Source organism: Nannospalax galili, unplaced genomic scaffold (assembly GCF_000622305.1).
Source record: "Nannospalax galili isolate Female #2095 unplaced genomic scaffold, S.galili_v1.0 scaffold1077, whole genome shotgun sequence".
Taxonomy (NCBI): Eukaryota; Metazoa; Chordata; class Mammalia; order Rodentia; family Spalacidae; genus Nannospalax; species Nannospalax galili.
The window spans coordinates 1,989,111-2,014,973 of NW_008340429.1; the positions used below are offsets into that span (position 1 = coordinate 1,989,111).

At 41.1% G+C, this 25,863-nt stretch overlaps 1 protein-coding gene across 1 annotated transcript in view; it reads left to right on the forward strand.

Annotated features, from left to right (window-relative positions):
- Ndfip1 (Nedd4 family interacting protein 1) overlaps positions 1-25,863 on the forward strand; it is a 51,132-nt gene that overhangs the window by 8,114 nt on the left and 17,155 nt on the right. Inside the window, exons 2-3 of the mRNA XM_008835524.3 lie at positions 20,958-21,045; positions 23,622-23,752. Of these exons, the coding sequence (XP_008833746.1) occupies positions 20,958-21,045; positions 23,622-23,752 (219 nt within the window). The remainder of the gene's footprint in view (positions 1-20,957; positions 21,046-23,621; positions 23,753-25,863) is intronic.

Consider the following 25,863-nt stretch of genomic DNA (forward strand, 5'->3'; position numbering starts at 1 on the left):
GTTTGGTTTGGTTTGGTTTGGTTTGGGGTTTGTTTTTTTTTTGTCTTTTTTAAAAAAATACTTTATTTTTATTTTATGTGTATGAGTGTATTGTCTGCATGTATGTGAGTGCACCCGTGTTGTGCAATACCTTGGAGGTCAGAAGAGGGCGTTGGATTCCCCTGGAACTGGAGTTAAGGATGGTTCATAGCCATGTGGGTGTTGGGAATCGAACCCAGGTTCTCTGCAAGAGCAGTCAGTGCTCTTAACTGCTAAGCCATCTTTCCAGCCCCTTTCTTTGGCTTTTTGAGACAGGGTCTCCCTCTAGCCCCAGCTGGTCTGGAACGTGCTATGTAGACCAGGCTGGCCTTGAACTCACAGAGATCTGCCTGCCTCTGCCTCCTAAATTCTGAGATTAAAGGCGTGCACCACCATGCCCAGCACTGGTATTGTATTTTCAACAAAATAGAGTAGTGTGGGTCCTGGGAATCAAATTCAGATTGTCAGACTTGATGGCAAGCGCTTTTACATCCCAAACCATCTTGCTGTCCCCAAGAACTCTTTTTAATCTGTTAGAACTATGGAAACAAGGTTTGTAAATGTCAGGAGCCACAGATCTGTAACTGTGCTTTGTGTTTGAATTGACTCACTCTTGACAAGCCTTGTTCTTTGTGGGGTTTTTTTTTTTTTTTGTAGTACTGTGGAGTCTTAATCCATTCTTACTTCTGACCCAAGCCCACTGGTGAGCTCTTGTTCCCAAGATTTATTAGGCTTACTCCTCTATCTGTGCCCTGTAAACATGGCAGAACTTCCTGGTTTGGTCAGAAACCAGGACCCAATTGAGCTGCCCTTAGAGAATCCTGTCCGGAGGATGTATCACCATTGATCTAGTACATAATTTAAAATTACTTTATCCTAAAGATCAGTTACAGTACACCACTCTATATTACAGTATAAAATAAATCTTACTATGAGAATGACTTCACTGTTTTTATTTTGCTTTGTTATATAGCATAAGCTTGCCTTGAATTTGGGATCCTCATGTTTTAGCCTTCATAGTGCTGGTTATACAAAGGCTTTAAATGAATTTTTTAACTTCCCACCCTCCCTCTGTCTTTGTTTCTTTTTTGCTTTTTTTGAGACATGGTATCTCTGTAGCCCTAACTGGGCTGGAACAGTTTATGTAAACCATGCTGGGACTAAAGGTGTGCACCACCACATTTGGCTTCCTTTAATTGTTACCCCTCCCTGCTTAGTTGTCTTTGAATAAGTACTGCTTAGTGAGAACCATATTTTTGTAGTAGTAGGCAGTGTGTATTTAGATTAAAAAATTTAGGGGCTGGAGAGATGGCTCAGCAGTTGAGAACACTTGCTGTTCTTCCAGAGGACACAGGTTCATATCCCAGCACCCACATGGTGGCTAACAACCATCCATAACTCCAGTTCCAGGGGATCCAACACTCTCCTGGTCTCTGCGGGCATTGTACAACAGGGGTGCCCTTGCATACATGCAGGCAAAACACTCATACACATAAAATAAAAAGAATATTTGGAAAAAAATTTTAATTGTAGATTAATGCTTAAGGTCTATATATATAATATTTGAATAATCTTTTTCTGTGTAAGACAGGGTCTCACTGTGTAGCCCTGACTGGCCTGGAACTTGTTATATAGATCAGGCTGGCCTCAAACTCAGAGCTATCTGCGTACCTCTACCCCCCCGAGTGCTAGAATTAGAGGCATGAGCCACCACACCCCTCTGCTTTACCGACTTTTTAGTTATAGCTGCTTCTAGTAACTGGCTAGGTAGAAAGAAGCAGGGTTTGTATCCTTAGTTTCAAGTGTAATGATAAAGTAATTGTAACCAGACATCAGCTAGTATACCTGCCTGTGTAGTTATCTCTGGCTTCATTTTTTTGAATTGACAGATTTATGTTAAAAGTTCTAGCTTTGCTGAGGTTACAGAACATTTCGTGAAACCTTTCTTACTGGTTATAGTGGTTCCTTTGACATGTGTTATTTCTTACTCCAACAATTTGGTGTTTTTATTTGACAGTTTTTCTGCTGTTGCTATCTAGATATTGGAATCAAAGGATTAAATGCTACTTGCACATTTTTTTTGGATATTGCCTATAGGACACTTTATGAAGAGACACCTAAGGGTTTAGGGTCTGGCTTCTCTTTGATAATGACTGTTTTCTTTGTCGTTCAGTGCTTAACTGTAGCACAAAATTAAACACTTCATTGTGTTCAAGATTCAGCCAGCAACTTCCTAAAGGAAAACTTGAGTTTCCTTTTTCCTCCCATCCTTTCCCCAGATGTGGAACAACTCGAGTTTGATGTGCATGCTTTCAGCTTTCTTACCTTCCCTTTGCTTTTACAAAAACATCTATTATAGCCAGGTGTGGTGGTGCATGCTTGTAGTCCCAGCACTTGGGAGGCAGAGGCAGGCAGATCTCTGTGAGTTCAAGGCCAGCCTGGTCTACGTAGGGAGTTCCACGACACCTGGGGCTATAGGGAGACCCTGCTTCAAAAAGACGAAAAACAAAAAAAACACATCTGTTATGGTACTCGAGAGATGGCTCAGTGAGATGGCACTAGCTGCTCTTCCAGAGGACCTGGTTCGATCCCCAGCACCCACATGGCAACTAGTAAACATCTCAAACTCCAGTTGCAGGGGAATCCAAGGCCCTCTTCTACCTTCCGAGGGCATTACACGACACAGGTACACCTATGTACATGCAGACATACACATTAAATAAAAATAACAAAATTTAATTTTTTTTATTACTGTTATTATTCTTGATGCCAGGATTGAGTCTCTAGTCCCTTTTCTTTTTCTTTTTTTTTTTTTTAGCCTTTTGAGACAGAGTCTCCCTGTAGCCCTAGCTGACCTGGAACTCACTGTGTAGACCAGGCTGGCCTTGAACTCACAGAGGTGCACCTGCCTCTGCCTCCCAAGTACTGGGATTAAAGGCATGTAAATTGCCCCTTTACATATTTTAAATGTACTTTTTGGAACATTTGATGTTTCAGAAGCATTGAAAAGACAGTTTCCATATACCCCACACCTGGTTCCTACTGTTAATATCTTATACATTAGTATGGTATAGTTTTCATATTTAATAAATAAATATTGATACCTAATATTAAAGTCAACTCCTTATTCAGGTTTTCTTAATTTTGGTCGTGTCTTTTTTTCTGTTTCAATATCCTGATACTACCTTGCATTTAGTCACCATGACTCTTGGCTGTGACAGTTTCTCAAACTTTTGTTTTTGGTGATCTCAGTGTTTTGAGTGGTATTTGTCAGATACTTGTATCCCTCCGTTATTTGCCTGATGTTTTGGGGGTGTGGCTTTTGTGAAGATGATCATAGAGAAGGAAAGTGCTATTCTCATCGCATTAAGAATGCATACTCAGGGACTGGAAAGATGATGGCTCAGTGGTTAAGAGCACTCTGGCTTCTCTTGCAGAGGACCTGGGTTCAGTTCCCAGCACCCACACGGCAGCTAATAATCATCTGGAACTGTAACTCCAGTTCCAGGGGATCTGATGCCCTCTTCTAATATTGGCGTTGCATGACATGGGTACACTTAAAACACATGCAAAATATACTCATACACATGAAATAAAAATTTTAAAAATTAAAAAAAACCCCACATACTTAGGTTGGAGAGATGGGTCAGTGGTAAAGAACCTGTAGGCACGAGGACCTACCTTTAGGTCTCCAGCAGCCATGTAAAAGCCAGTCTGGCAGTGCATGGCTGTAACTCCAGGGCTGGGGGCGTGCATCAGGAGAATCCCTAGGGTTTGCTGGCCAGGCAGCCTCGCTGGATCAGTGAGCTCCAGGTTCAATGAGAGACTCTGTCTCAGAAAGTAAGATGGAGAGCCAGGTGTGGTAGTGTATGCTTTTAATCCCAGCACTCAGGGAGGCAGAGGCAGCCAGATAACTGTGAGACTGAGGCCAGCCTGGTCTCCATAGTGGTTTCTAGGCCAGCTGTGGCTACAGGGAGACCCTGTCTCCAAAAAAAAGTAAGATGGAAAGTAGAAAGTGATCAAGGAAGGTATTCTATCTTTGGCCTCCATGTGCGTGTGCATGAGTGAGCACACATACACTCATGTGCACGCAGAATATATACAGCTGCTGTGACTTAATGTTATGTTGAACTTCATTACCTGGCTGAAGTAATGTCTACCAGGTTCTCTTCTGCCCCTCTTTCCATTCTGTACTCTGAGAAAAAGCACCCCCTACACACACACCGCTCAACGTAAGGGGTGGGAGCTAACACTGCAAGCGGAGTATTAATAGTATTTGGAATTTTTCTGAGCATGACATTTTTTTCTCTATTTAGTCATTTATATCTGTGTGGATTCATAATTATTTTGAGACATAATTCCAATTCCACTGTATTTTTTTGCTGAAGTTATCCTGGTCTTGGTCATTAGGAACTCTCTCAGTTGGCTCTGTCCTATGTCTCTCACGTACCTACATCACTGTTTTGTTTCTGTGCCCTGTGTCCCTTTAGCATACCTGTATCATTGTTTTGTTTTTCTAGCACTTGCTTTTTGGTGCCAGGCTCATCTTGCACATTCCCTACACCATCTTAGCACCAGCCATTTCTCCCAAGGAGCCTTGGTTTCTTTCATCCCAGCACTCGGGATGAGTGTACACACATCTTCTTTTTTTTTTTTCTAAGTGTTGGGCACTGAACCCAGGGTCTTTCATGTGCTGCATGTGTGCTTTATCACTGAACTACACCTGCAGCCCCATAAACATTTGTATATATAAATCTATCTAAATAGGTATCTATTTAAATATCTATCTAAATATATCTCTAATTCTTTAGCATGTAGATCACATCAACTTACTCATCTATAACAGTGAGAAATCATCTGGCATCTAATTCTCCAGTTCTAATATGCATGTACAGTGGTACCAGAATTGCTAACTCATACACATGTGGGAAACTAGCTTAGCTTCTTGTTTTCCAGAGGGCAAGCTATATGTACAGTTGTAGACTACTCGTTTCCAGAGTCACTTAGCCAGCACCTTGCCCCCACCCTCTGGAGGCAGGTTGTTTCCTATGATTATAATAGGGTTACATTGTTTTGTCATATTCTGAATATCATCCTGTGGAGTCCTAACCTTCTAAATGGGTTTTAACATTTGTACACAATTAAGATTCATTCTTTGCTGGAAAGTTCTGTATTTTTTAAAGTAAAATATTAAGAATGGTTTTTCTTTTCTAGTTTTTCTGCCAGTGCTCATGTTTGCTTTTTCTTTTTTTTTTTTTTTTAGAATAAATGCTTTAAAATTTTTACTTACCTTTGTCAAATTTGGAGAAGTTTTGTGGACTTGGGAATCAGCAACGGTGTTTAGATTTTCTAATCTTTCTTGGTGGGTGCTTTGTGTTAATGGTATCCAACCTTCACATAAAACTTTTCCTTAATGAGTAAATTCCCTCTTCCCCCACCTTCCTGCTGGGGCTCTACACCAGGACCTACTCTTCGAGGCATGTTCTTATCACTGAGCTGCATCCAGTTTTTGAAGCTTGTGTTATAGACTTCTGTATCTAGAAGGTTTACCTTGAGCCTTATCTAAGAAGGGAATAACTGAGGAGAATGTAGAAAAACTATTAAAACGTTTAATCTGTCCAGCTTCTGTCTGAAATAAGAAGCTAAGAATCTTAGCAACTGTCTAGCTTTTTATGAAATGAAGAAGTTGGATTTATTTCATGTCGTTTTTGTGTATAGAAAGTAGAAACAAGTGACTTTTATCTAGAGAGATAGCATTATATTGATGTAGTTTCCTTCCTTCCTTCCTTCCTTCCTTCCTTCCTTCCTTCCTTCCTTCCTTCCGTCCTTCCGTCCTTCCGTCCTTCCGTCCTTCCATCCCAGCCAGCCTTGAACTCACAGAGATCCACCTGTTTCTGCCTCCCCAGTGCTGGGATTAAAGGTGTGAGCCACCATACCTGACTAGTAAATTTCTTTACATACATTCACACACACACACACACAGGCACGCACGCACGCACATTTTTTTTTTTTCTGTGCCAGGAATGAAACCCAGGTCCTTGTGCTAGGGAATGTTCTACCACTCAGCTACACCCTCAGCCCTGATGAGTATGTTTTAAACTGATGTCACTAAAGTATACAGAGATAAGTTTATAATGAAATGTAAAAAATTGGTGCATGGTTTCAGACACCGAGAACACCTTTTTTTTTAAAAAAAATCTTTTTTTAAAAAAATTTTATTATTTTTATTTTATGTGTATGAGTGTATTGCCTGCATGTATATAAGTGCACCTGTGTCATGCAGTGCCAGGGAGGTCAGAAGAGGGCTTCAGAGTCCCCTGGAACTGGAGTTAAGGATGGTTAGCCACCATGTGGATGCTGGGAATTGAACCCAGGTCCTCTGCAAGAGCAGTCAGTGCTCTTAACCCCTGAGCCATCTCTCCAGCCCCCTCCCCCAAAAATATTTAAATTTTTTTAATTTAAAAATTAAAAAAACAAAAAAAAAATCACTATTGGTTCCAGGGATCAAACTCAAGGTAAACGTGGAAGGAGATGGCTCAACAGAGTGTCCTCCAGTCTCCACACATGTTCTGTGGGACACACTAATAAATGTAAAACTAATATTTTATGTTCTATGTTTCAGATTGTATTTTGGTTTGTGAGTGTGTTGTTTTGTTTTGAGACAAGTCTTGCTCTGATTGGTTGGCATTTTCTTATAGCCCAGGCTGGTTTCAAACTTGCAGCAACTCTGAATCAGCCAGTCTCCTGAGTGCTGGGATTACCAAGTACATGGGCCACCATGCTGGCTTTCAGATAGATTTATTGTAGTCCAAATGCCATTTTTAGATTTAAGTTTTCACATTTCAGTGAAAATATATAGACAAGAATCTCTAATTATGATGGAAAGGCTCTTAGTGGTGATTAGGGCATACTTTTTTTTTTTTTTTTGGTCTTTTGAGACAGGGTCTCCCTGTAGCCCCAGCTGTCCAGGAACTCACTGTGTAGACCAGGCTGACCTCATTCACAGGAGGCCTATGCCTCCCAAGTGCTGGGATTAAAGGCGTGCCCCACCACGCCCAGCATGGCATACTTCTAAAACTGATTATTTTTTCTTAGTGTGTTGGTGTAACTGCTGTATCTAGCTATCCCTAATTAAGGCTGTAGTTTAGATCTTTAAAAGTCTATTTCTGATAAATGAACTTTGACTTTGAGACATGATAGTGATATTATAAAATAACATTTATTTACTGGTGAAGAAAAATTCCTCCATGCACTGAGAGCTTCTCAAAGAGATTGGAAGGGTAGCTAAAAGAATTATAGTTTTTATTTTATTCTTTATTTTTTTCTGTATTTGATAAATTTTCTTCTACATATAAATTTTATAATGTAGAAAAGATTTTAAAACCTTCCTATGCTTTTACAATTAAAAAGTTTTTTTTAATTATCCTTTTCTTAGAATATATGTAAAATCCAAAGTATTTTTTTCTTTTGAGAAAGACTCTCACTCTACAAGCCCCAGCTGACCTCACACTGAATCCTCTTGCCTCAGCCTGCTCTGAAATTACAGAATGTGCCACCATGCCCACCTTGGTTTTACTTTTTAATTTAGTATTTTGTTTTTATCATTTTGTTTTTGTGGTGCTGGGGAACCCCAGGACTTTGTGGATGTTAAGAATTGTGTTCTGCAGAGCTATATCATTCTAGCCCTCATTTAGTTTTTGTTTATGTGAAAGTTATATTAGATGCATATAGTTCAGCTTCAAATGCATCATCATTATCATCATCATCATTAATTTTGTGTGTAAATGTGGGAAATGCACACGTGGCGATCTGTACTTTTCAGGAGTCAGTTCCTTCTACCACATGGGATCTGGAAGATTGAACTCAGGTTGTCAGGCTTTGTGGCAGGCTTTCCTAGCCAAATGGTTTTCATAGTCTGTCAAATATATAAGTTTTTAACCCAAAACAGCAATCTTTACTGTTTTTTAGTTTTGGGTTTTTTTTGTTTTTTTGTTTTTTTTTTTTCTTTTTGAAACTATAGCTCAGGCTGGCTTAGAACTATTACAGTACAGGATGGTATTAAACTTATGATCTTCCTGCCTCTACCTCTTGAGTGCTAGGATTATAGGCACAGCTACTATACCAGGCTTTTGTGTTGTGTGGTCCTCCTCCCTCCCACTAACCTCAGGGGTCTCGCTCATGCTAGGCAAGTGCTCTACTACTAAGCTGTATCCCCAAGCCTTCTTTTCACATTTTATTTTGAGATACTGTTGCTGAGTTGCCCTCACTGGCTTTAAACTCACCCTATAGCAGAAGGGAGACCTTGAACTTTTGATCCTCCTGCCTTACTTAGCCTTCTGAATAGCTAGGATCCTGGCCTGTACCACTAAGTCTGGCAAGGATACTCATTTTCATCACTTTTTGGTGCGTGTTGTACTAGAATCAAACCCAAGGCCGCCGAATGTCGGGCAAGCCCTCTGCCTCATCCTTAGCCACACCAGGCTTTCCTTAGTTTTTGTGTTTTGTTTTGCTCTTTGTTTTTTTCTTTCTTTCTTAAAATGATTTTTATTTTATGTGTATGAGTACATTGTCTGCATGTATGTAAGTACACCCATGTCATGCAATGCCCATGGCGGTCAGAAGAGGGCGTTGGATCCCCTGGACCTGGAGTTATGGATTGTTAGCTGCCATGTGAGTGCTGGAAATTGAACCCAGGCCCTCTGCAATTGCAGCCGGTGCTCTTAACTGCTGAGTCAACTCTCCAGCCTCTGCTGTTTTCTTTGAACTAGGCCTCTTGTAGTCCAGGCTTGCCTGGAACTCCCTTTTTTGCTGAGGAGGACCTTGAACCCTTGATCTTCCTGCCTCTATAGTGTGTTCCACCAAAGCCTGGCTTTTAAAAATGTTTTAGTTTTTCGGTTAAGAATACTGGCTGTTCTTTCAGAAGACCCAGGTTTGAATCCCAGCACCCACATGGCAGTTAACAAACTTCAGTTCCAGGGGATCCAACAGCCTCTTCTGACCACCGAAGGCATTGCACAACATGGGTACACTTACCTACAAGCAGGCAATACATGCATACACATAAAATAAAAATAATAAATAAAATATTTAAAAAATGTTTTAGTTGGGATGTTGAGACATAGGAGGTGTTTTGTTTATTTCATTTGGGGTGGTCCTGGTGGTGTGGGATCTTTCTGGAAGGCCTACTCTCCATTGGTTGAAAGGTATTTCCTTTCACAGTTGCTTTTGAATTGAAATCCCTTTCTGTATTCTTTCTTGATTTACCCTACCTAATTAGAGAGCTTTCTAAGAAAGTACAAGTGATTAACCTCCCTGCCTTTTTAAAGGGCTTTGCCTATCTAAAATACTTTTATTCAATTTGACACATCTGATTTGTAGGCATTTTCCTTTATAAGTTTGAAGGAATTTGCTCCATTGTGTTTTGGATTTTGTGGGTTTTTTTTATTTTGGTTCGGGTAGTGTCCCCATTGTTTAGGATTTTTCTCCCTGTCTCCAGTGTTCTGAAATTTCACTATGTTGCACCTTGGTGTAAATGGTTCTGTTTTCATCCATGTGTCAGATATCCGTAGTCCCTATCCTCCCTCAGTACTAGATTACAGGTGAGTGCCTCCAAGCCTGGCTTCTGACCTTGTTTGAATTAAAGGTTTGTTCTCCCCCACCCTACCCCCTGAATTTGTTGAGGGATTCTTCTCTATTGCTTCTCTTTCCTTTAAATTCTCTTTCCTGTATACTTGCTTGTTCCGTGTTGCTTTTCCTCCTCTTTACTTCGGTCTTTTGTTTGTTTTGTTTTGTTTTTTGTTTTGTTTTGTTTGTTGAGACAGTCTCCCTATAGCCCCAGCTGCCCCGGAATTTGATATTCATTAGACCAGACTGACCTTGATCTCACAGAGCTCCGCCTACCTCTGCCTCCTGAGTGCTGGATTGAAGACTGTCAACGACATTGATCTTGTATTACTTTTGAACGTTAGCAGCTTTTTGTAGTGATCTTGGCCTTCTCATTAAGAGAGTGCATCACCAGTAAAGCACTTTAGAAGCTCTTTATGTTTGAAGATGTCTATTTCTATTTCCATTTCTAGTTCTTTTTTTGCCATTTCTTTTAAAATTGCTAAAATAATCTCTTCCCCTTTGTGATGAACAGTTTGTTGCATAGGAGAGTACAGGATGCCTAAGTCCCTAGGAAGCATGGTTAAGTCAGGTATCTATGGCTTTATGCCCAGATCATAGCAGTTGTTTGGAAGGTTGTTTCTCACACCTTCTTACTTTTACACAACATGGTAACAGAGAACCTGCTCTGCTTCATGAGGCTCCATTTCTCCAGCTTCTTCCATGGTCATGTTTGCCACAGTAAGTACTGATGGAGATGGCACCTGTGTATAGGTCACTTCAGGGGACATAGTGTCCCTTCCACAGCTGTGACATAGTTAGCTAAAAATTTTAATTTACTGGGTTTTTTTTTTTAATTATTTTTATTTTAGTTGTATGAATGTATTGCCTGCATGTGTGTAAATGCACCTGTGTGGTACAATGCCCATGGAGGTCAGAAGAAGGTGTTGGATTCCCCTGGAACTGGAGTTATGAATGGTTGTTAGCTGCCATGTGGGTTCTGGGAATCGAGCCCCGGTCCTCTGCAAGAGCAGCCAACGCTCTTAACCAGCCATCTCTCCAGCCCCTTCATTAAATTTTAATTAAAATTGTTTTGCACTGCTGGGAGTTGAACTCAGAGCCTTGTGTGTTAGACAAGCGCTCCACTGAGCTGCATTCCCAGCCTCGGTCTGTACATTTACTTGGTGATTTGTAAGGTAAACATTGTCATATATTACTTAACAATAGAGACGTGTCCTGACAAATGTGTTTGGGCATTTCACCACTGTGTGAACACCATACAGCATGCTCATACAGACCAGGCAGCATAGTGGCCTACTCACACCTACACTGGATGATCTGAGCTGCTGTGGCACTGTCAGATGGTGAGACACTAAGGTGTGATGCATTACTATACTTTGCTCACTGTTGAGTGCTAGGGTGAGTGAACTAAGACACCCGGCAAAAAGGTCCCAGTTCACAGAAGGCCCTCATCACTAATTACCTGATGGGCTCCTTTTCTGCCTCTCTGAATTGTAGTAGAGTATGGTTTACTTACATAGGTAATAAATGTACAGTTCCATGAGTTTTCTCAAAGTGAACATGCAAATTATTAGCCAGTATTCTGGTCAAGAAACAGCAGCCCTGGCCCTCCAGGGCACCCATCAGTGCCCTTCTATAATTGCCCTTCTATAGTTATCCCCTCTCACAGTGACCACTTGCTGCTAGGTGAAGTTTGTCAGTTTTTCTTTCTTTCTTTTTTTTTGGTCTTTTTGAGACAGTGTCTCCCTGTAGCCCCAGCTGTCCTGGAACTCACTATGTAGACCAGGCTGGCCTTGAACTCACAGGGATCTGCCTGCCTCTGCCTCCCAAGTGCTGGGACTACAGGCATGCGCCACCACGCCCGGCTTCTTTCTTTCTTTTTGTTTTTTTCCCTGTTAGGGGTCAAACCGTGGGCCTAGTACATGCTAGGCAGGCAAGTACTCTGCCCCTGAGCTACACCTCACCTGATTTATCTGTTTTAAACAAATTCTTTACCTAAATATAATCATAATAATATAGTACACATTCTTTTGTGTCTGGCTTATTTTGCTCAGCATTTTGTTTATATGTTGTTAACAACATATAGTTACCCATTCTTCTACTGACAGATGCTTGGATAATTTACAATTATTTATTGCATGTGTGTGTGTGTTTGCATGTATGGGCACATGAGTGTATAGGTGTATGTGTGGGGGCCAGAGACTGATATAAGAGGTCTTCATTCTTTCTTTACCTTATATACAGAGGCAAGGTCTTTCACTTGAGCCCAGAGCTTGCCAATTTGGCCAGTCTAGCCATTCAGCTTTCTCTGGAGACCCCATCCCTACCTCCTGAATGCTGGGCTTCAGGCAGGCCTCAGTGTCTGCCTGGAATTTACATGGGGTGCTGGGGATCTGAACTCTGGTCCTGGGACATGTGCAACAAGCGCTTTCCTCACGGAGCCCTCTCCCCAGCTCCTGCAGTGTACAATTTTATCAGTGGCATTGCTTTGTATGGTTCGCTGTTCAGTTTTTGAGATAGCCCAGCCTGTTCTCAACCTCATGATCTTCTGGCCTCAGCTTTTCAAGTACTGGAATTACAGTCCTGTGCTCCCAGACCCAGCTCCAGATGCCACTTCTTAAAAGGTACTGTTTGGGGACATCAGGACCTGCTGTTACCTATCTGAAAAGATTGGGTGGTTGTCCCTCCTTTTAGCTCCAGAGTTTGTTAAGTTAAATCCTGGCCCACTGAGGGTGAGCCATTAACCTGGAGGACTCTCTTGACTCTTTTACTGAAGTTAGGTGCCTGAAAACTCAAGGGAACCGTTGCTTAACTCTTGTCTTGGTGGAAGTGTTGGTACTGGAAGTCGTTTGGACATAAGACTGATTCCAAGGATCACTAAGCAGCTGGCCAATTTCTACTTCTCAGAAGTCTGGCTGCTTGCACGTGGCCAGAGCTGGCTGATTTACCACCTTTGTGGATTAGCAGTGGCTTTGTCCAGTACCCTGGCTTCTTGGGTGGGCTGAACTTGGAGATGAGTGCCTACTGTGTTGCCACCTTTTCCCTCTTGTTAATAGGACCTAAGGTGGAGAATGGAAAGTTGAAGGGAACGTGTAATGTCGGTGATCACAGTTTGCAGTATTTGCTCTCTCATTTCTAAGGATTAGATACTGAAAGCATTTTCTTTCTTGACAAACTAGTGTTTGCTAGCTGTATGTATGCTACTAGGGACACATCTTTAAATAGAAAGTTCTATAGACCGATGGCCTCTAGGAGGATGGACTGCAGTATTGGAGCATTCTTCACCTGTTACACCTTTTATTTGTTTATTTATTTTTATTTTATGAGTATGAGTATATTGCCTGTATGTGTGTTAGTGCACCAGTGTCATGCTGTACCTGAAGAAGAAAGAAGAGGGCATCGGCTCCTCTGGAACTGGAGTTAGGATGGTTGTTAGCAGCCATGTGGGTGTTGGGATTTAAACCTAGCTCTTCTGCAAGAACAGCCAGTGCTCTTAATTGCTGAGCCATCTCTCCAGCCCATGACTTTTAAGATCACTGTTCTGATCACTTGATTTTCATTTGCTTTGGTAAATTTTTATTTTTAATTGTGCTTTTCATTTTGGTAACAGAGGACTTACCTATCTTTTCCTTCGGATACTATTGGATAGTCTTAAATTCAGCAGTTGGTTTGCTGTTTTTAAGTTATTTTTATGTCAACCCTTGAAGTAGAAAACCGTTATTTGTTAAGGATGTTCATCTTCAGCTTTTAGAATAGGATGTTAGCCTAAATGTCTTTTGATCTCTTGATTGAAATGTTGCTCTGTCAGAAAAGCACTGGATATTAAGGAAAAGTTCTTACTGTGATAAATTGTGCTTGGTTTTCCTCTAGTCACAAACTCATGTTCTCTGGTGACTTTTGGGGGTGTTAATGGGATCAGAATCTGTCCTTTTCTTTGAGGGACACAGATATTGGCAAGAAAATAATGATTTAAAGTAGTTAATTTGTGGAGGTTTTTTGTTGGTTGGTGGGTTGTTTTTTGGGGGTTATTTTTGCTTGTTTGGGTTTGTTGGGGGGTTTTTGTTGTTGTTGTTGTCTTTTTGAGACAGAATCTCCCTGTAGCCTCAGCTGCCTGGAATTTACCATGTAGACCTGGCTGGCCCCAATCTCACAAAAATCTGGCTCTCTGCCTTCCAAGTGCTGAGATTAAAGGTGTGTGCCACCACACTTGGCCTAGAGTTATCCCTTTTAAAATTATTTTATTTTATTTTGGTTTTTTTGGGGGGAGGGTTGAGACAGGGTCTCCCTGTAGCCTCAGCTGGCCTGGAACTCACTAGGTAGACAAGGCTGGCCTTGAACTCACAGAGATCTGCCTGCCTCTGCCTCTCAGGTGCTGGGATTAAAGATGTGTGCCACCACACTTGGCTTTATTTTGTTTTTGTTTTATTTTTTAAATATTTTATTTATTATGTTTATTTTATGTATATGCATGTATTGCCTGCATGTAGGTAAGTGCACCCATGTCATACAGTGCCCGAGGAGCACAGAAGAGTCTGTTGGATCCCCTGGGACTGGAGTTATGGACAGTTGTTAGCTGCCATGTGGGTGCTGGGAATCGAACCTGGGTCTTCTGCAAGAACAGTCAGTGTTCTTAACTGCTGAACTATCTCACCAGCCCCTTATTTTGCTTTTTAAAAATATTTTATTTTATGTGTATGAGTGTATTGCCTGCATGTAGGTAGGTGCACCCATATTGTGCAGTACCCAAGGAGGTCAGAAGAGCGCGTCTGATCCCCTGGAACGAGATAGGTATGGTTGTTAGCCACCATGTGGGTGCTGGGAATTGAACCCAGGTCCTCTGCAAGAGCAGCCAGTGCTCTTAACTAGTGAGCCATCTCTCCAGTCCCAAGTTATCTTTTTTAAAAGAATTATTATTTTTTTAATTGTGTCTATGTCTGTGTCTTTGTACAGGTATTCTTGCCTATGCAGGCACCTGTGGAAGCCTGAGGTTGACATCAGGATGTGTTAGCTTCTTTTACCTTGTCAGAATTACTTAAAATATCAGTGCTAATAATTAATATCAAGTTAGTAGAGAGTTCTTGAAAGTGAAACTGTGGTGAAGTTAGAGTAACACAGTTTGTGCTTGCATCAGGTAAAGTAACAAGAATTTACACTCTTCCACTCTCCATCTATTTCTGAATAACAGAGTAAATGCCAATATTCAGTTGTTTATCTATAGAAATGTGTTTATTTGCTTCCTGGTAATTATACTGTCTAGTCTGGTAGGATTTAGAGCCTGCAGAAGTAGTGGGTTGGTAATGAAAGGTTTAGAAATTGGATTTTAAGATAAAAGGGTTTTTGTTTTTTTTTTTTTAAGTGAGAAATAGCATTTAGAGTTTAAGCACTGGTTCAGTGTTTTTGAGAATGAATGTTAATAACATAAAGAGGTAGGGCTGGAGAGATGGCTCAGTGGTTAAGAGCACTAGCTGCTCTTGTAGAAGACTCAGGTTCAGTTACCAGCACCCACATGGTGGCTAACAACCATCCATAACCCCAATTCCAGGGGATCCAATGCCCTCTTCTGACCTCTGAGGGAATTGCATGACATGGGTGTACCCAACATTCAAGCAATATATTCATACACATCAAATAAAAATATAAGTAACATAAAAAAGAGCTTTTTTACTTTTTAAATAGGACTCAACAACAAAATTAAGTGGTGCAGATACACTAACTTTATGTATTGTAACTTTATGATTTTTTGGATAGTTTGGTATTGTTTGTCATGTATTTTTTAAATTTGTTTGAGATATAAATTGAGACCCTATCTCCTTGAGTATAAAGATTTGTGAGGTTTCTGTTGGGTTTGTTTCGGTTTAGTTTTGTGAGATGGAGTATCACTCTGTATCCCTGGATAGCCTAGAACTCAGTATATAGAGTTGAGCTTGTTGATGTTGAGATTCTCAGCAAGGCTGTTGAGCTTTCAGATTCTCCTATGTCTGCTTCCCAAGTTCTGGGGTTACAAGTGGATACCACCACACCTCACCCATTTATAAGTTTGACTTAGGATGTTTGTCATTGTTTTCTCAGCCTTTAGAGAATGTCAGTGCCTTTGGGTTGTACCATTCAATGCAATTTTAAACTTACCTCTTAATGAACCTTAATCCTAACCCTGCTGTTGCTTAAAATTTTTAAACTGAAAATCATCTTTAGAACTACTTAGGGGAGGGCAGTGATGACACCTGCTTTTGTGTCTTAAATTTTTTTTGAATTCCGTGTGCGTGCGTGCGTGCGTGCGTGCGTGCGTGCGTGCGTGTGTGTGTGTGTGTGTGTGTAGCATTACATGTGGGGGTTAGAGGACAGCTTGCAGAAGTCAATTCTTTCCTTGCCATGTGGGTACTGGGGATCAAACTCAGGTCATCAGGCTTGGTGGCAAGGACTTTTACCCACTAAGCCATCTCACTAGCCCATAACTGTTTTTATGAGGTGTGTGTGTGTGTGTGTGTGTGTACTTGTATGCCAAGGTGTGCTTTTTTTTTTGGTCCTTTTGAGACAGGGTCTCCCTGTAGCTCCAGCTAGTCTGGAGCTCACTATGTACACTAGGCTGACCTCGAACTTGCAGAGATCCGCCTGCGTCTGCCTTCCAGGTGCTGGGACTAAAGACGAGTGCCACCACCCCCAGCCAGAGGACAACTTTTAAAATTTTTTAAATTTATTTTTATTTTTATGTGTATGAGTGTTATGCTGGCATTCGTGTTAGTGCACCCGTGTTGTGCAGTGCCCACAGAGGTCAGAAGAGGAGGTCGAATCCCCCCTCTTCTGGAGTTATGGATGGTTACTAGCCACCATGTGGGTGCTAGGATTCAAACTTAGGTCTTCTGCAAGAACCACCAATGCTCTTAACTGCTAAGCCATCTCTCCAGCCCAGAGGACAACTTTTGAGAGTCAGTTCTCTCCTTCCACTTTGTTTGAGACAGGGCTTTTCCTTGGGTCTGCTGTGCTGTGTACTCTAGGGTACCTGGCCCAAGAGCTTCTGGGCAATTTTCCTGTCTCTGCCTTTCATCTCACTGTAAGAGTGCTGGAATTACATGTGCACAGCATCGCATTGGGCTTTTTTTTAAATGTATGTTCTGAGGTTGAGCTCCAGTTGTCAGGCTTTTGTGGCAAGTGCTTTTACCTGCTGAACCATTTTGCCAGACCCATTCTGTGATAGTTAAGCTGGAGCTGGGCTCACTTGATCTAGTTCATAGAACACTGGACTCCAGTTCCAGGGAGTTAAGCCTTTCCAACATTAACCCCAAAGTGATGATGACACTTATTCTCTGTGAGAAATTCCAGAAATAGCCTGCACATCTCTGAGTTGCAGGGACACGGCTGGGAGGGCTGTACAGAAAAGGGTCCCAGGAAAGGAATGGAAAGATCTACTTGGACACCAAACAGTTTCTAGCCCGCTCTAGTTGTAATGAGTGCCAAGTATAAGAATATCAGGGTTTAAGATTCTGTTGTCCAGCAAATTATTACTCATCATAGATGATAATCAGCACATACATCCATTTGAAGGTGTTTGCCACAGTGTAGTGTCTTGATTTTAAAACAGCTTTCCTGAACCTAATCTTACCACCAGCAGTGTGGAAGCAATTGTAATTCTACATGAGTAGGAGGCTGTAAGTACTGTTAGTGGGGGTCGGCCCAGCACGGGGAACCTCTGAGGTCATAATGGTTTGGGGGTGGGGGTTGTTCTTGCTTTTCCTTTTTAAATTTTTTCCTTCTTAAGTTGTAAATACACAATTCTAAAATACTGAATTTTAATGGAATAAAAAAAATATTGACCTGGTAATGTTTCTTTTTTTCTCACCAAAGAAAAGATGAGTGTTTCTGAGAAGGTTGGAATTTCTTTGTTATCTGTTACTGTGGTAGGGGATGATCACAGTTCACATTTCCAGGTTGCTAGGAGACAGGCAGCCTATCTTACAGATCCTGGCATGTGAGACCTCTTTACCTCCTTATTCTTTGAATGTCTGCATTTCTTAGAACTGCCAAGCTTCCTTTCTGAAACCTGTGTTATACAGAGAAAACATACTTGCTTTGACCAAGCTCCAGAAATATAAGCAGGGTAGAAATGTCAAGAGAGGCTGAAGTACAGACTGTTACAGGCTGCCACAGGAAGACAGGATTCTTCAGTAATCAGTTTTGCCTCTCACTGCTGTCTCCTGCTTTGTGCCATCTTCCCTTGTTTAAGAGTGGTTAGTTGGGAGGAGGCTGAGAATACTCTTCTAGTGCTTCAGATAATGTTAAGACCAGTAATGTAGGTGAACCATGGTCTCAGGAACTATTCATCAAATAGTTCACTTTGATATCACTGGAACATCTTTCCTATAGCTATTTTGGTTTTAGTTTTAAAAATTACTATTTTTATTTTATTTGTACGACTGTATTGCCTGCATATGTGTAAGTGCACCATATGCATACAATGCCCACAGAGGCCAGAAGAGGGTGCCTGGGTTCCCTAGACCTGGAGTTACAGACAGTTGTTAGCCACCATGTGGGTGCTGGGAACTGAACCTAGGTCCTCTGCAAAAGGAGCCAGTGCTTTTAACCACTGAGCCATTTCTCCAGCCCCCCTATAGCTATTTTGTCTATATACTTTAATTTTTCTTGCAAGAAAAATAAATATCTTAGGTTACAATGCAATTATTTTGGGAATTCCTTAAGTTTAAGATTAGATTGCTAGGGCTAAGAAAACATGCCCAAGCCAGACATGGTGACATACCTGTAATCCAGTGCTTGAGATAGGGGAACAGAAAGTGCCCAGATGGTCAGTGCTAAAAATGTGGCACTATGGCCCAAGAGTTATGTGAAGTTGAATACTTTCCAATACTCTGCTTTTAGATAGCACAGGATTGGAGATTAATATGGTCAATTAAAAATATCTGCTTCATGTTAGGACCTCAGGCCCTCTGTTCTGTCTCATCCATGATAGACTTCTTTCTAACAGTGTGGTTTGGAGGTGATTTGTTTGACCAGTACCTCATTTGGCTTTATTTATTTTAACACTGAGACAGGGTCAGACGTCCTAATTAGTTACATAAATAAATACTCTTTATAGTTTAACTTGTCTCAGCTCAATTCAAAATATGTGCAGTTTATTGAGATAGCTTTGTTTTCTGACAGTTGCTTGGGTGGACTGACCATAGAAGTATCAGTAGGTAGACACATTCATTGTGAGCTACTTAAAATGACTGGAGGGACTGGAGATTCACCTCTGCTATAGAACACTTTCCCAGTATCCCTGAAACCCAGAGTTTGATTCCCAACTCCAGAAACTTAAAGTAACTAGGCCATCAAGAAAGTTACTGAGGCCAGGTGTGGTGGTGCACACCTGTGGTCCCAGCACTTGGGAGGCAGAGGCAGGCAGATCTCTGTGAGTTTCAAGGCCTGCCTGGTCTACATAGTGAGTTTCAGGCCAGCTGGAGCTACAGGGAGACCCTGTCTCAAAAAGACGAAAAAAAAAAAAAAAAAAAAAAAAGTTACTGAGGACTGGAGAGATGGCTCAGCAGTTAGGAGCACCAGCTGTTCTTACAGAGAATTTGGGTTTGGTTCCCAGCACCTACATGGCAACTAACAACGAACCATAACTCCAGTTCCAGGGGATCCGGCACCCTCTTCTGGTCTCTGAGGACACTGTGTATATGTGGTACAGTTGCATGCAGGCAAAACACTCATACACATATTATAAAAATAAATCAGGCCAGGCATGGTGACACATGCTATTAGTCCCAGCACTTGCGAGGAAGAGGCAGGCAGATCTCTGTGAGTTGGAGGCCAGCCTGGTCTACATAGTGAGTTCCAGGCCAGTTGGAGACCCTGTCTCAAAAAGATAAATAAATAAATAAATAAATAGATAAATAAATCAGGCAAGGTGTGGTGGCTCACACCTTTAATCCCAGCACTTGGGAGGCAGAGGCAGGCAGATCTCTGAGTTTAAGGCCAGCCTATCTATATAGTGAGCTCCAGGCCAGCCAAGGCTACAGGGAGACCCTGTCTCAAAAAGACAAAAAAAAAAGTCAGAAAAAAAAATTTTTTTTAAAGAAAGTTGCTGAGATAGGAAAGACAAAGGTATATTGACAGAGGTTAGGATTTTATGCTTGCATAATTCTCAATTATTTAGAATTAAATGCTTCTGTACACAAACTGAATATGATAGTGGGCCTTGGTTTGCCTGTCATTTTTCTTTATCCTAATTGCTTTGCTAACTTTAAAGGAATTATGCAAAGGATAATGTTCAGTATAGAAAATTAAAGTATGTATATAAACAACAGGGAAAATCCTATATTTCCATTATTACTTAGAAATAACAGTGCTAAATTGCTATATCTGTCATTCTAGATCTTTCCATCATGTAACTATCATTTTACAAATACAATTACATGATGTATGCTATTTGGTAAATTTAACTTTTTTCATGTAATAGTTAAATATCCAAGTCATCAAGTTTTCTACATTTATGTTTTTTTACTTTTTTAATGTTATTTTTGACAGCCAGGCATGGTGGCACACATCTGTAATCCTAGCACTTTGGAAAATAGAGGCATAAAGATCAGGAGTTCAAGGTCGTCCTCAGCTACATAGCAAGTTTTGAGTCCAGCTTGGGCCAGATAAGATAGGTTTTTTTTTTTTTTTTTTAATGTTTATTCATGTATTGCCTTCATGTAGGTAAGTGCATCCATGTCGTGCAGTGCCCACGGAGGTCAGAAGAAACTGTCAGATCCCCTGCGACGGAGTTACAGATGGTTGTTAGCTGCCATGTGGGTGCTGGGATTCAAACCCAGGTCTTCTGCAAGAACAACCAGTATTCTTAACAACTGAGCCATCTCTCCAGCCCTACAACTCTTTTTCTTTTCTTTCTTTTTTTTTTTTTTTTTGAGACAGGGTCTCCCTGTAGCCCCAGCTGGCCTGGATCTTGCTATGAAGACCATGCTGGCCTCGATCTCATAGAGATCTCCAGCCTCTGCTTTCCGAATGCTAGGATTAAAAGGCCTATGCCACTATGCCTGGCCTTGATTGCCTAAAACTCTTGATCTTTTGGCTTCAGCTTATCAAGTGCTGGGACGACATGTGTGTGCCACCGTACCTGCTTACAGTAGCATTTTTATGTAACTTTTTTTGTCTGGTTACTTCTATAACTTCCAGGGAGTAGGCTGCCTTTTGAAAGGGTTTGTACATCTTGAGGCTTTGGAAACAAACACATTGTAAGATGGCCTTTCAGCAATGCTACTCAGGTTCTCATCTTTTTAATTAGCCTTATACATGCATTGATATCTGATATTTTTATTCAGTTGCAGAATGAAGAGGAGCCTGGGCAACCTGAACAGGCTGCAGGTGATGCTCCTCCACCGTACAGCAGCATCTCTGCAGAGAGTGCAGGTGGGTAGTCGGCCAGTGCCACCATACTCCTTAAATAACACTTACTTGGAGACTTTTCCAGAAGACTTTTGTTGGTCTTTGAATAAGCTCTCCATAAGTTGTCTTTGGCCTGGAGGTTTTCATTCTTTTTTTTTTTTTTTTTTTTAATATGCTTGAGTGTTTGGGCTGCACATTTGCAGTGCCCCTGGAGGCCAGAAGAGGGTATCAGATCCCCTGGAGCTGGAGTTATGACTAGCTGTTCACTGACATGGAGGTGCTAAAAACTGAATCCAGGTCCATCTCACCAACACCAGGCCTGAGGTTTTGTTTCACGTTCTCTGTGTGTGTGTGTGTGTGTGTGTGTGTGTGTGTTGTGTTTTTGTTTCTAAGTTTTTTGAGATAGGGTCTCCCTGTAGCCCCAGTGGTCCTGAAACTCTACATAGACCAGACTGGCCTGGATCTCGTAGAGATCCACCTGACTCTGCCTCCTGAGGGCTGGAAGATGTGTGCCTCCATGCCTAGCTTTTAGTTTATTTTGATATTTTATTTTATTTATTATTTTTATTTTACATGTATGGGTGTATTGCCTGCATGTATGTAAATGCAGTGGTGTCATTCAGTGCTTGCATAGGTCAGAAGAAAGTGTCAAATTTCCCTGGCACTGGAGTTGTTAGCTGCCATGTGGGTGCTGGGAATTGAACCAAGGTTCCCTGCAAGAGCAGCAAGCCATCTCTCCAGGCCACTTTTTGTTTATTTTGAAACAAGATTTCATTGCGTAGCCTAGGCTACCCCCTCAATCCTCTTGCTTCCTCGATCCTCTTGTGACCATATCCCACCTGTGCTTTGTAATCTTGATCTCTGCTTCTGGGTCCTGCAGAGGATTTTGTTGTTCTCAGTTGCTTTGACTGTTCTTAGATCTTTGTATTTCTGTATAAATTTATATAAATTAAAATTAGCTTGTCATTTTTCACAAAACTGGACAAAACAAAAAAATTGATGGGGTTAATTATAACTAGAGAATAAAAGAAAGGAAAATGTCAGTTTTGATGAACTGTAGTATCATATTTTTTTTTGAATTTTTTTTTTGTGTGTGTATGAGTATATTGCCTACATGGATATGAGTGCAGTGCCACGGAGATCAGAAGAGGGCTTCAGATTCCCCTGGAACTGGAGTTAAGGATGGTTCATGGGTGCCGTGTGGGTGCTGGGAATCGAACCCAAGTCCCCTGCAAGAGCAGTCAAGTGCTCTTAACCCCTGAGCCATCTCTCCAGCCCCTGAACTGTAGTATTTTTTAGTGTTAAAAAATTGCATAGAAGTTTAATCTACTTATAAATACGTCTTTCCTGATTATAGCAAATCTTTTTTTTTTTTTTTCAATGAGTATGTGTGTATTGCCTGAATGTTTGTATGTAAGTGCACCCATGTCACGCAGTGCCCTGGGAGTCCAGAAGAGACCATCTGATCCTCTGGAAATGGAGTTATGGAAAGTTGTTAGCTGCCATATAGGCACTGGGATTTGAACCTAGGTCTTCTGCAAGAAACACCCAGTGCTCTTAACCAGTGAGCCACCTCTCCAGCTCCATATTGAATCTTTTATAGTAGACGTCAATGAGAATGAAATACAGTGTCCAAAAGAGGAAATGAAAGATTTCATAGAGATAAATTATTCTATAAGCAAATTGGTTACTGTAAGTACATCAGAAAACACAGTATTCAGTAAAAATAATGAGTCTAAGGTTCATAACCCTGAACAAAACAACCTGAAGAAAACTTTTTTTTTTTTCTTAAAGCTGATTTTCATGCTTGTTAATAAGAGGAACCACAGTGGAAATTGAAATGCACATGTGAAGTTTTTTTTTAATCTTTTGAGAGGAGGTCTTGCTATGTTCCTCTGGGGATGGGGGGTGATTTGAACTTGTGTGATCCTCTAGCATCAGTCTCCCATCTGAGATTAGAGCATGTGCCACCATGCTTGGCTCATGCCTGGCTCATTTTTAGTTTGTGTTTTTCATACTTTATTGAAATTGCCAGGTCTGGTGGTATCCCCCTGTAATGTTAGCTACTTAGAAGTCTAAGGCAAGAAATGTCAAGTTCAAGGATAGCCTGGGCAAAATGAAAAGTAGAAACAGGGTTGGAGATGTGGCTCAGTGGAGACTGTTTGCTTGTTGTGCCTGTGTGTGATCCCCAGTACCATAGAAATAAAAATAAATAAAATGAATGCCTCTTAAATTCGTAGTGGTCTAAAATATCAGTGTTTCAAAAACAATTGGAAGTAAGGATAAAGGAAGTTTTGGTTTTTGTTTTTTTGGTCTTTTGAGACAGGGTCTCCCTGTAGCCCCAGCTGACCAGGAACTCACTATATAGACCAAGCTGGCCTTGAACTCACAGAGATCCTCATGCCTCTGCCTCCAAGTGTTGGGATTAAAGGCATGTACCACCACCCCTGGCAAGTCTTTTTTTTAAATAACTGAGAAGATACACTTTAAAATTATCCCAGGTGTTACATTCACTTATGAATGCCTTTTGTTTCAGATAGTTTTTTTCCCCACAATTAATGGTATATCATCAGTTAATTGTGACTTCCTTTTGTCTGCAGCATATTTTGACTACAAAGATGAATCTGGGTTTCCAAAACCCCCATCTTACAATGTGGCTACAACACTGCCCAGTTATGATGAAGCTGAGAGAACCAAGGCCGAAGCCACCATCCCTTTGGTTCCTGGACGAGTAAATACAGTTTGCTATTCATGTTACTTTGGGGCCTGCTTAATGGAAATTAAGTTATTTTTATTATCCAATAGTAAGTTATTATTTAGGGTTGTATTGGTTAGTTAAGCAAATACATTTTCTTTTGAAATAATAAACTCTTCTTGAAGATGAGCTACAGAATTGTAAAATGGGCAGAAAACCACTAACCCTGTTCATTTTCCCTGTATCTCTAAGAGTGCTACCACCACCCCCTTTTTAAGTCTCCTAGGGTGGCAGGAGTTGACTTAGGGAATAACTATAAGGACTTTGCCTTGATTCTGCACGCTTAATATTTTGGTATTATTAGCTCGGTAGCTGTTAGGGAGGTCTATGGAGAGAACTTAAACATACAGCTTCATCAAGTCACACTCACAAAGGAATCTAGCAATTACCTAGACAAACCTTGTGCCTCTACCATTCGGTATCATGCCATTTGTACAGTTATAGTAAGTTCAGATTCCATCTGACCTGCTAGGGATGCAAGTGGGGTGCAATGTAAGCTAGCAGAAACTTGAAATTGATGCAAGTAAGGGTAGGGATGTAGCTTGGTTGATAGAGAGCTTGCCTCACATGCAGGAAGCCCTGGGTTCAATACCAGCACTGCGTATAGCAGACATGGTGGCACATACGGATCAGAAATTCATGGTCATCCTCAGCTACATACTGAATTTGGAGCCAGCCTGGGATATATGAGACCCTGTCTCAAAGAAGGAAAATAAAGAAGCCAATGAGTCAATCATGGATAAGTAAAGAGAAACTCTTCATGTGCTGATCTTTGGCTGTTCTTGTACCCTTAAGCGTTTGACATCAGCAAGCGGCAGTTGCAGACAGTGCCCTCTAGTGTTTCAGCTCTGTGCAGCCTTGAGAACTGTCCTTCAAAGTAGGGAAGACCACTTGAGAGAATCCTTTTCTTGGGTTTAATGCTGCAGTCCTAAGAAGAGCTTGTCTCTAGCTGAATTACCAAGCGGGCCAAACAGCCTACTCATAGAGCCAGGCAAAGGACAGCTAGAACTTACCAACTCTTGTGATAGTAAAAAATCCAGAGCCAACTATCTGAACAGTTGTGGCTGGAACTGTAAGCAAGCAGTGGCAGTGGCCATGTATCTTCAAGGTATCAATGGAGTGTTTAAAGTAGCAGATGCTGTGGTAGAGGTGGTTCAGCTGGCTGCCTGACCAACAGACCAAGGCAGCCAGAGCCCAACAGCTATCAATTAGGGTATCAAATTGTCTCATCTCCCAACATCAGAAGGAATGGTTACAATAAAAATGTATTAACATTGGTTTTATTTTATTTTATGTATTTATTTATTTAGTCTTTTTTTGTCCCTGTAGCCTCAGCTGTCCTGGAACTCACTATGTAGACCAGGCTGGCCTTGAACTCACAGAGATCCGCCTGCCTCTGCCTCCTGAGTGCTGGGATTAAAGGCGTGCGCCACCACACCCGGTCTTAACATTGGTTTTAATAGCACTTTTTACAATGCTCAACTCCTGCGGTACCCTACCTAGAGGTGGGTCTCCCTCATCTACCTTACATGGCTGTGTCACTGTGCTTTGCAGACCCTTTGGAATCTGCAGAGATCTGCCTGCCTCTGCCTCCCGAGTGCTGGGATTAAAGGTACGCGCTACCACACCCGGCTGAATGAGGTTTTAACCTTTAAAAAAGATCTCCATTTCATTTTAAAATATACTGTTTCATTTTTTTTAAAAAAACCTCTTTTTTACGTTTTGATTGTTAGCCTTAGCCTTTAATGGCTGCACTATCCCTCCAGGTCTGTGAGTTCAAGGCCAGCCTGGTCTACATAGTGAGTTCTAGGACAGCTGGGGTTACAGGGAGACCCTGTCTCAAAAAGACCAAAAAAAACCTCTTTTTGAATAGTACTAACACTTAGATGTTTGCACATGTGTCTCTAATCTCTATGTATCTGATTATTACTAGTCACAGTCATTTACACTCAGATCCTTGGCACCTGAGTATGGATATAAAGTCATCAAGTAGATTTCAATGGTAATGTTTTTCACGTCTACTAATTATTACGGGGCAAATTTTTATGCTTTGAAGAATTATTATTTTTTTAAATTAAAAAATTTAA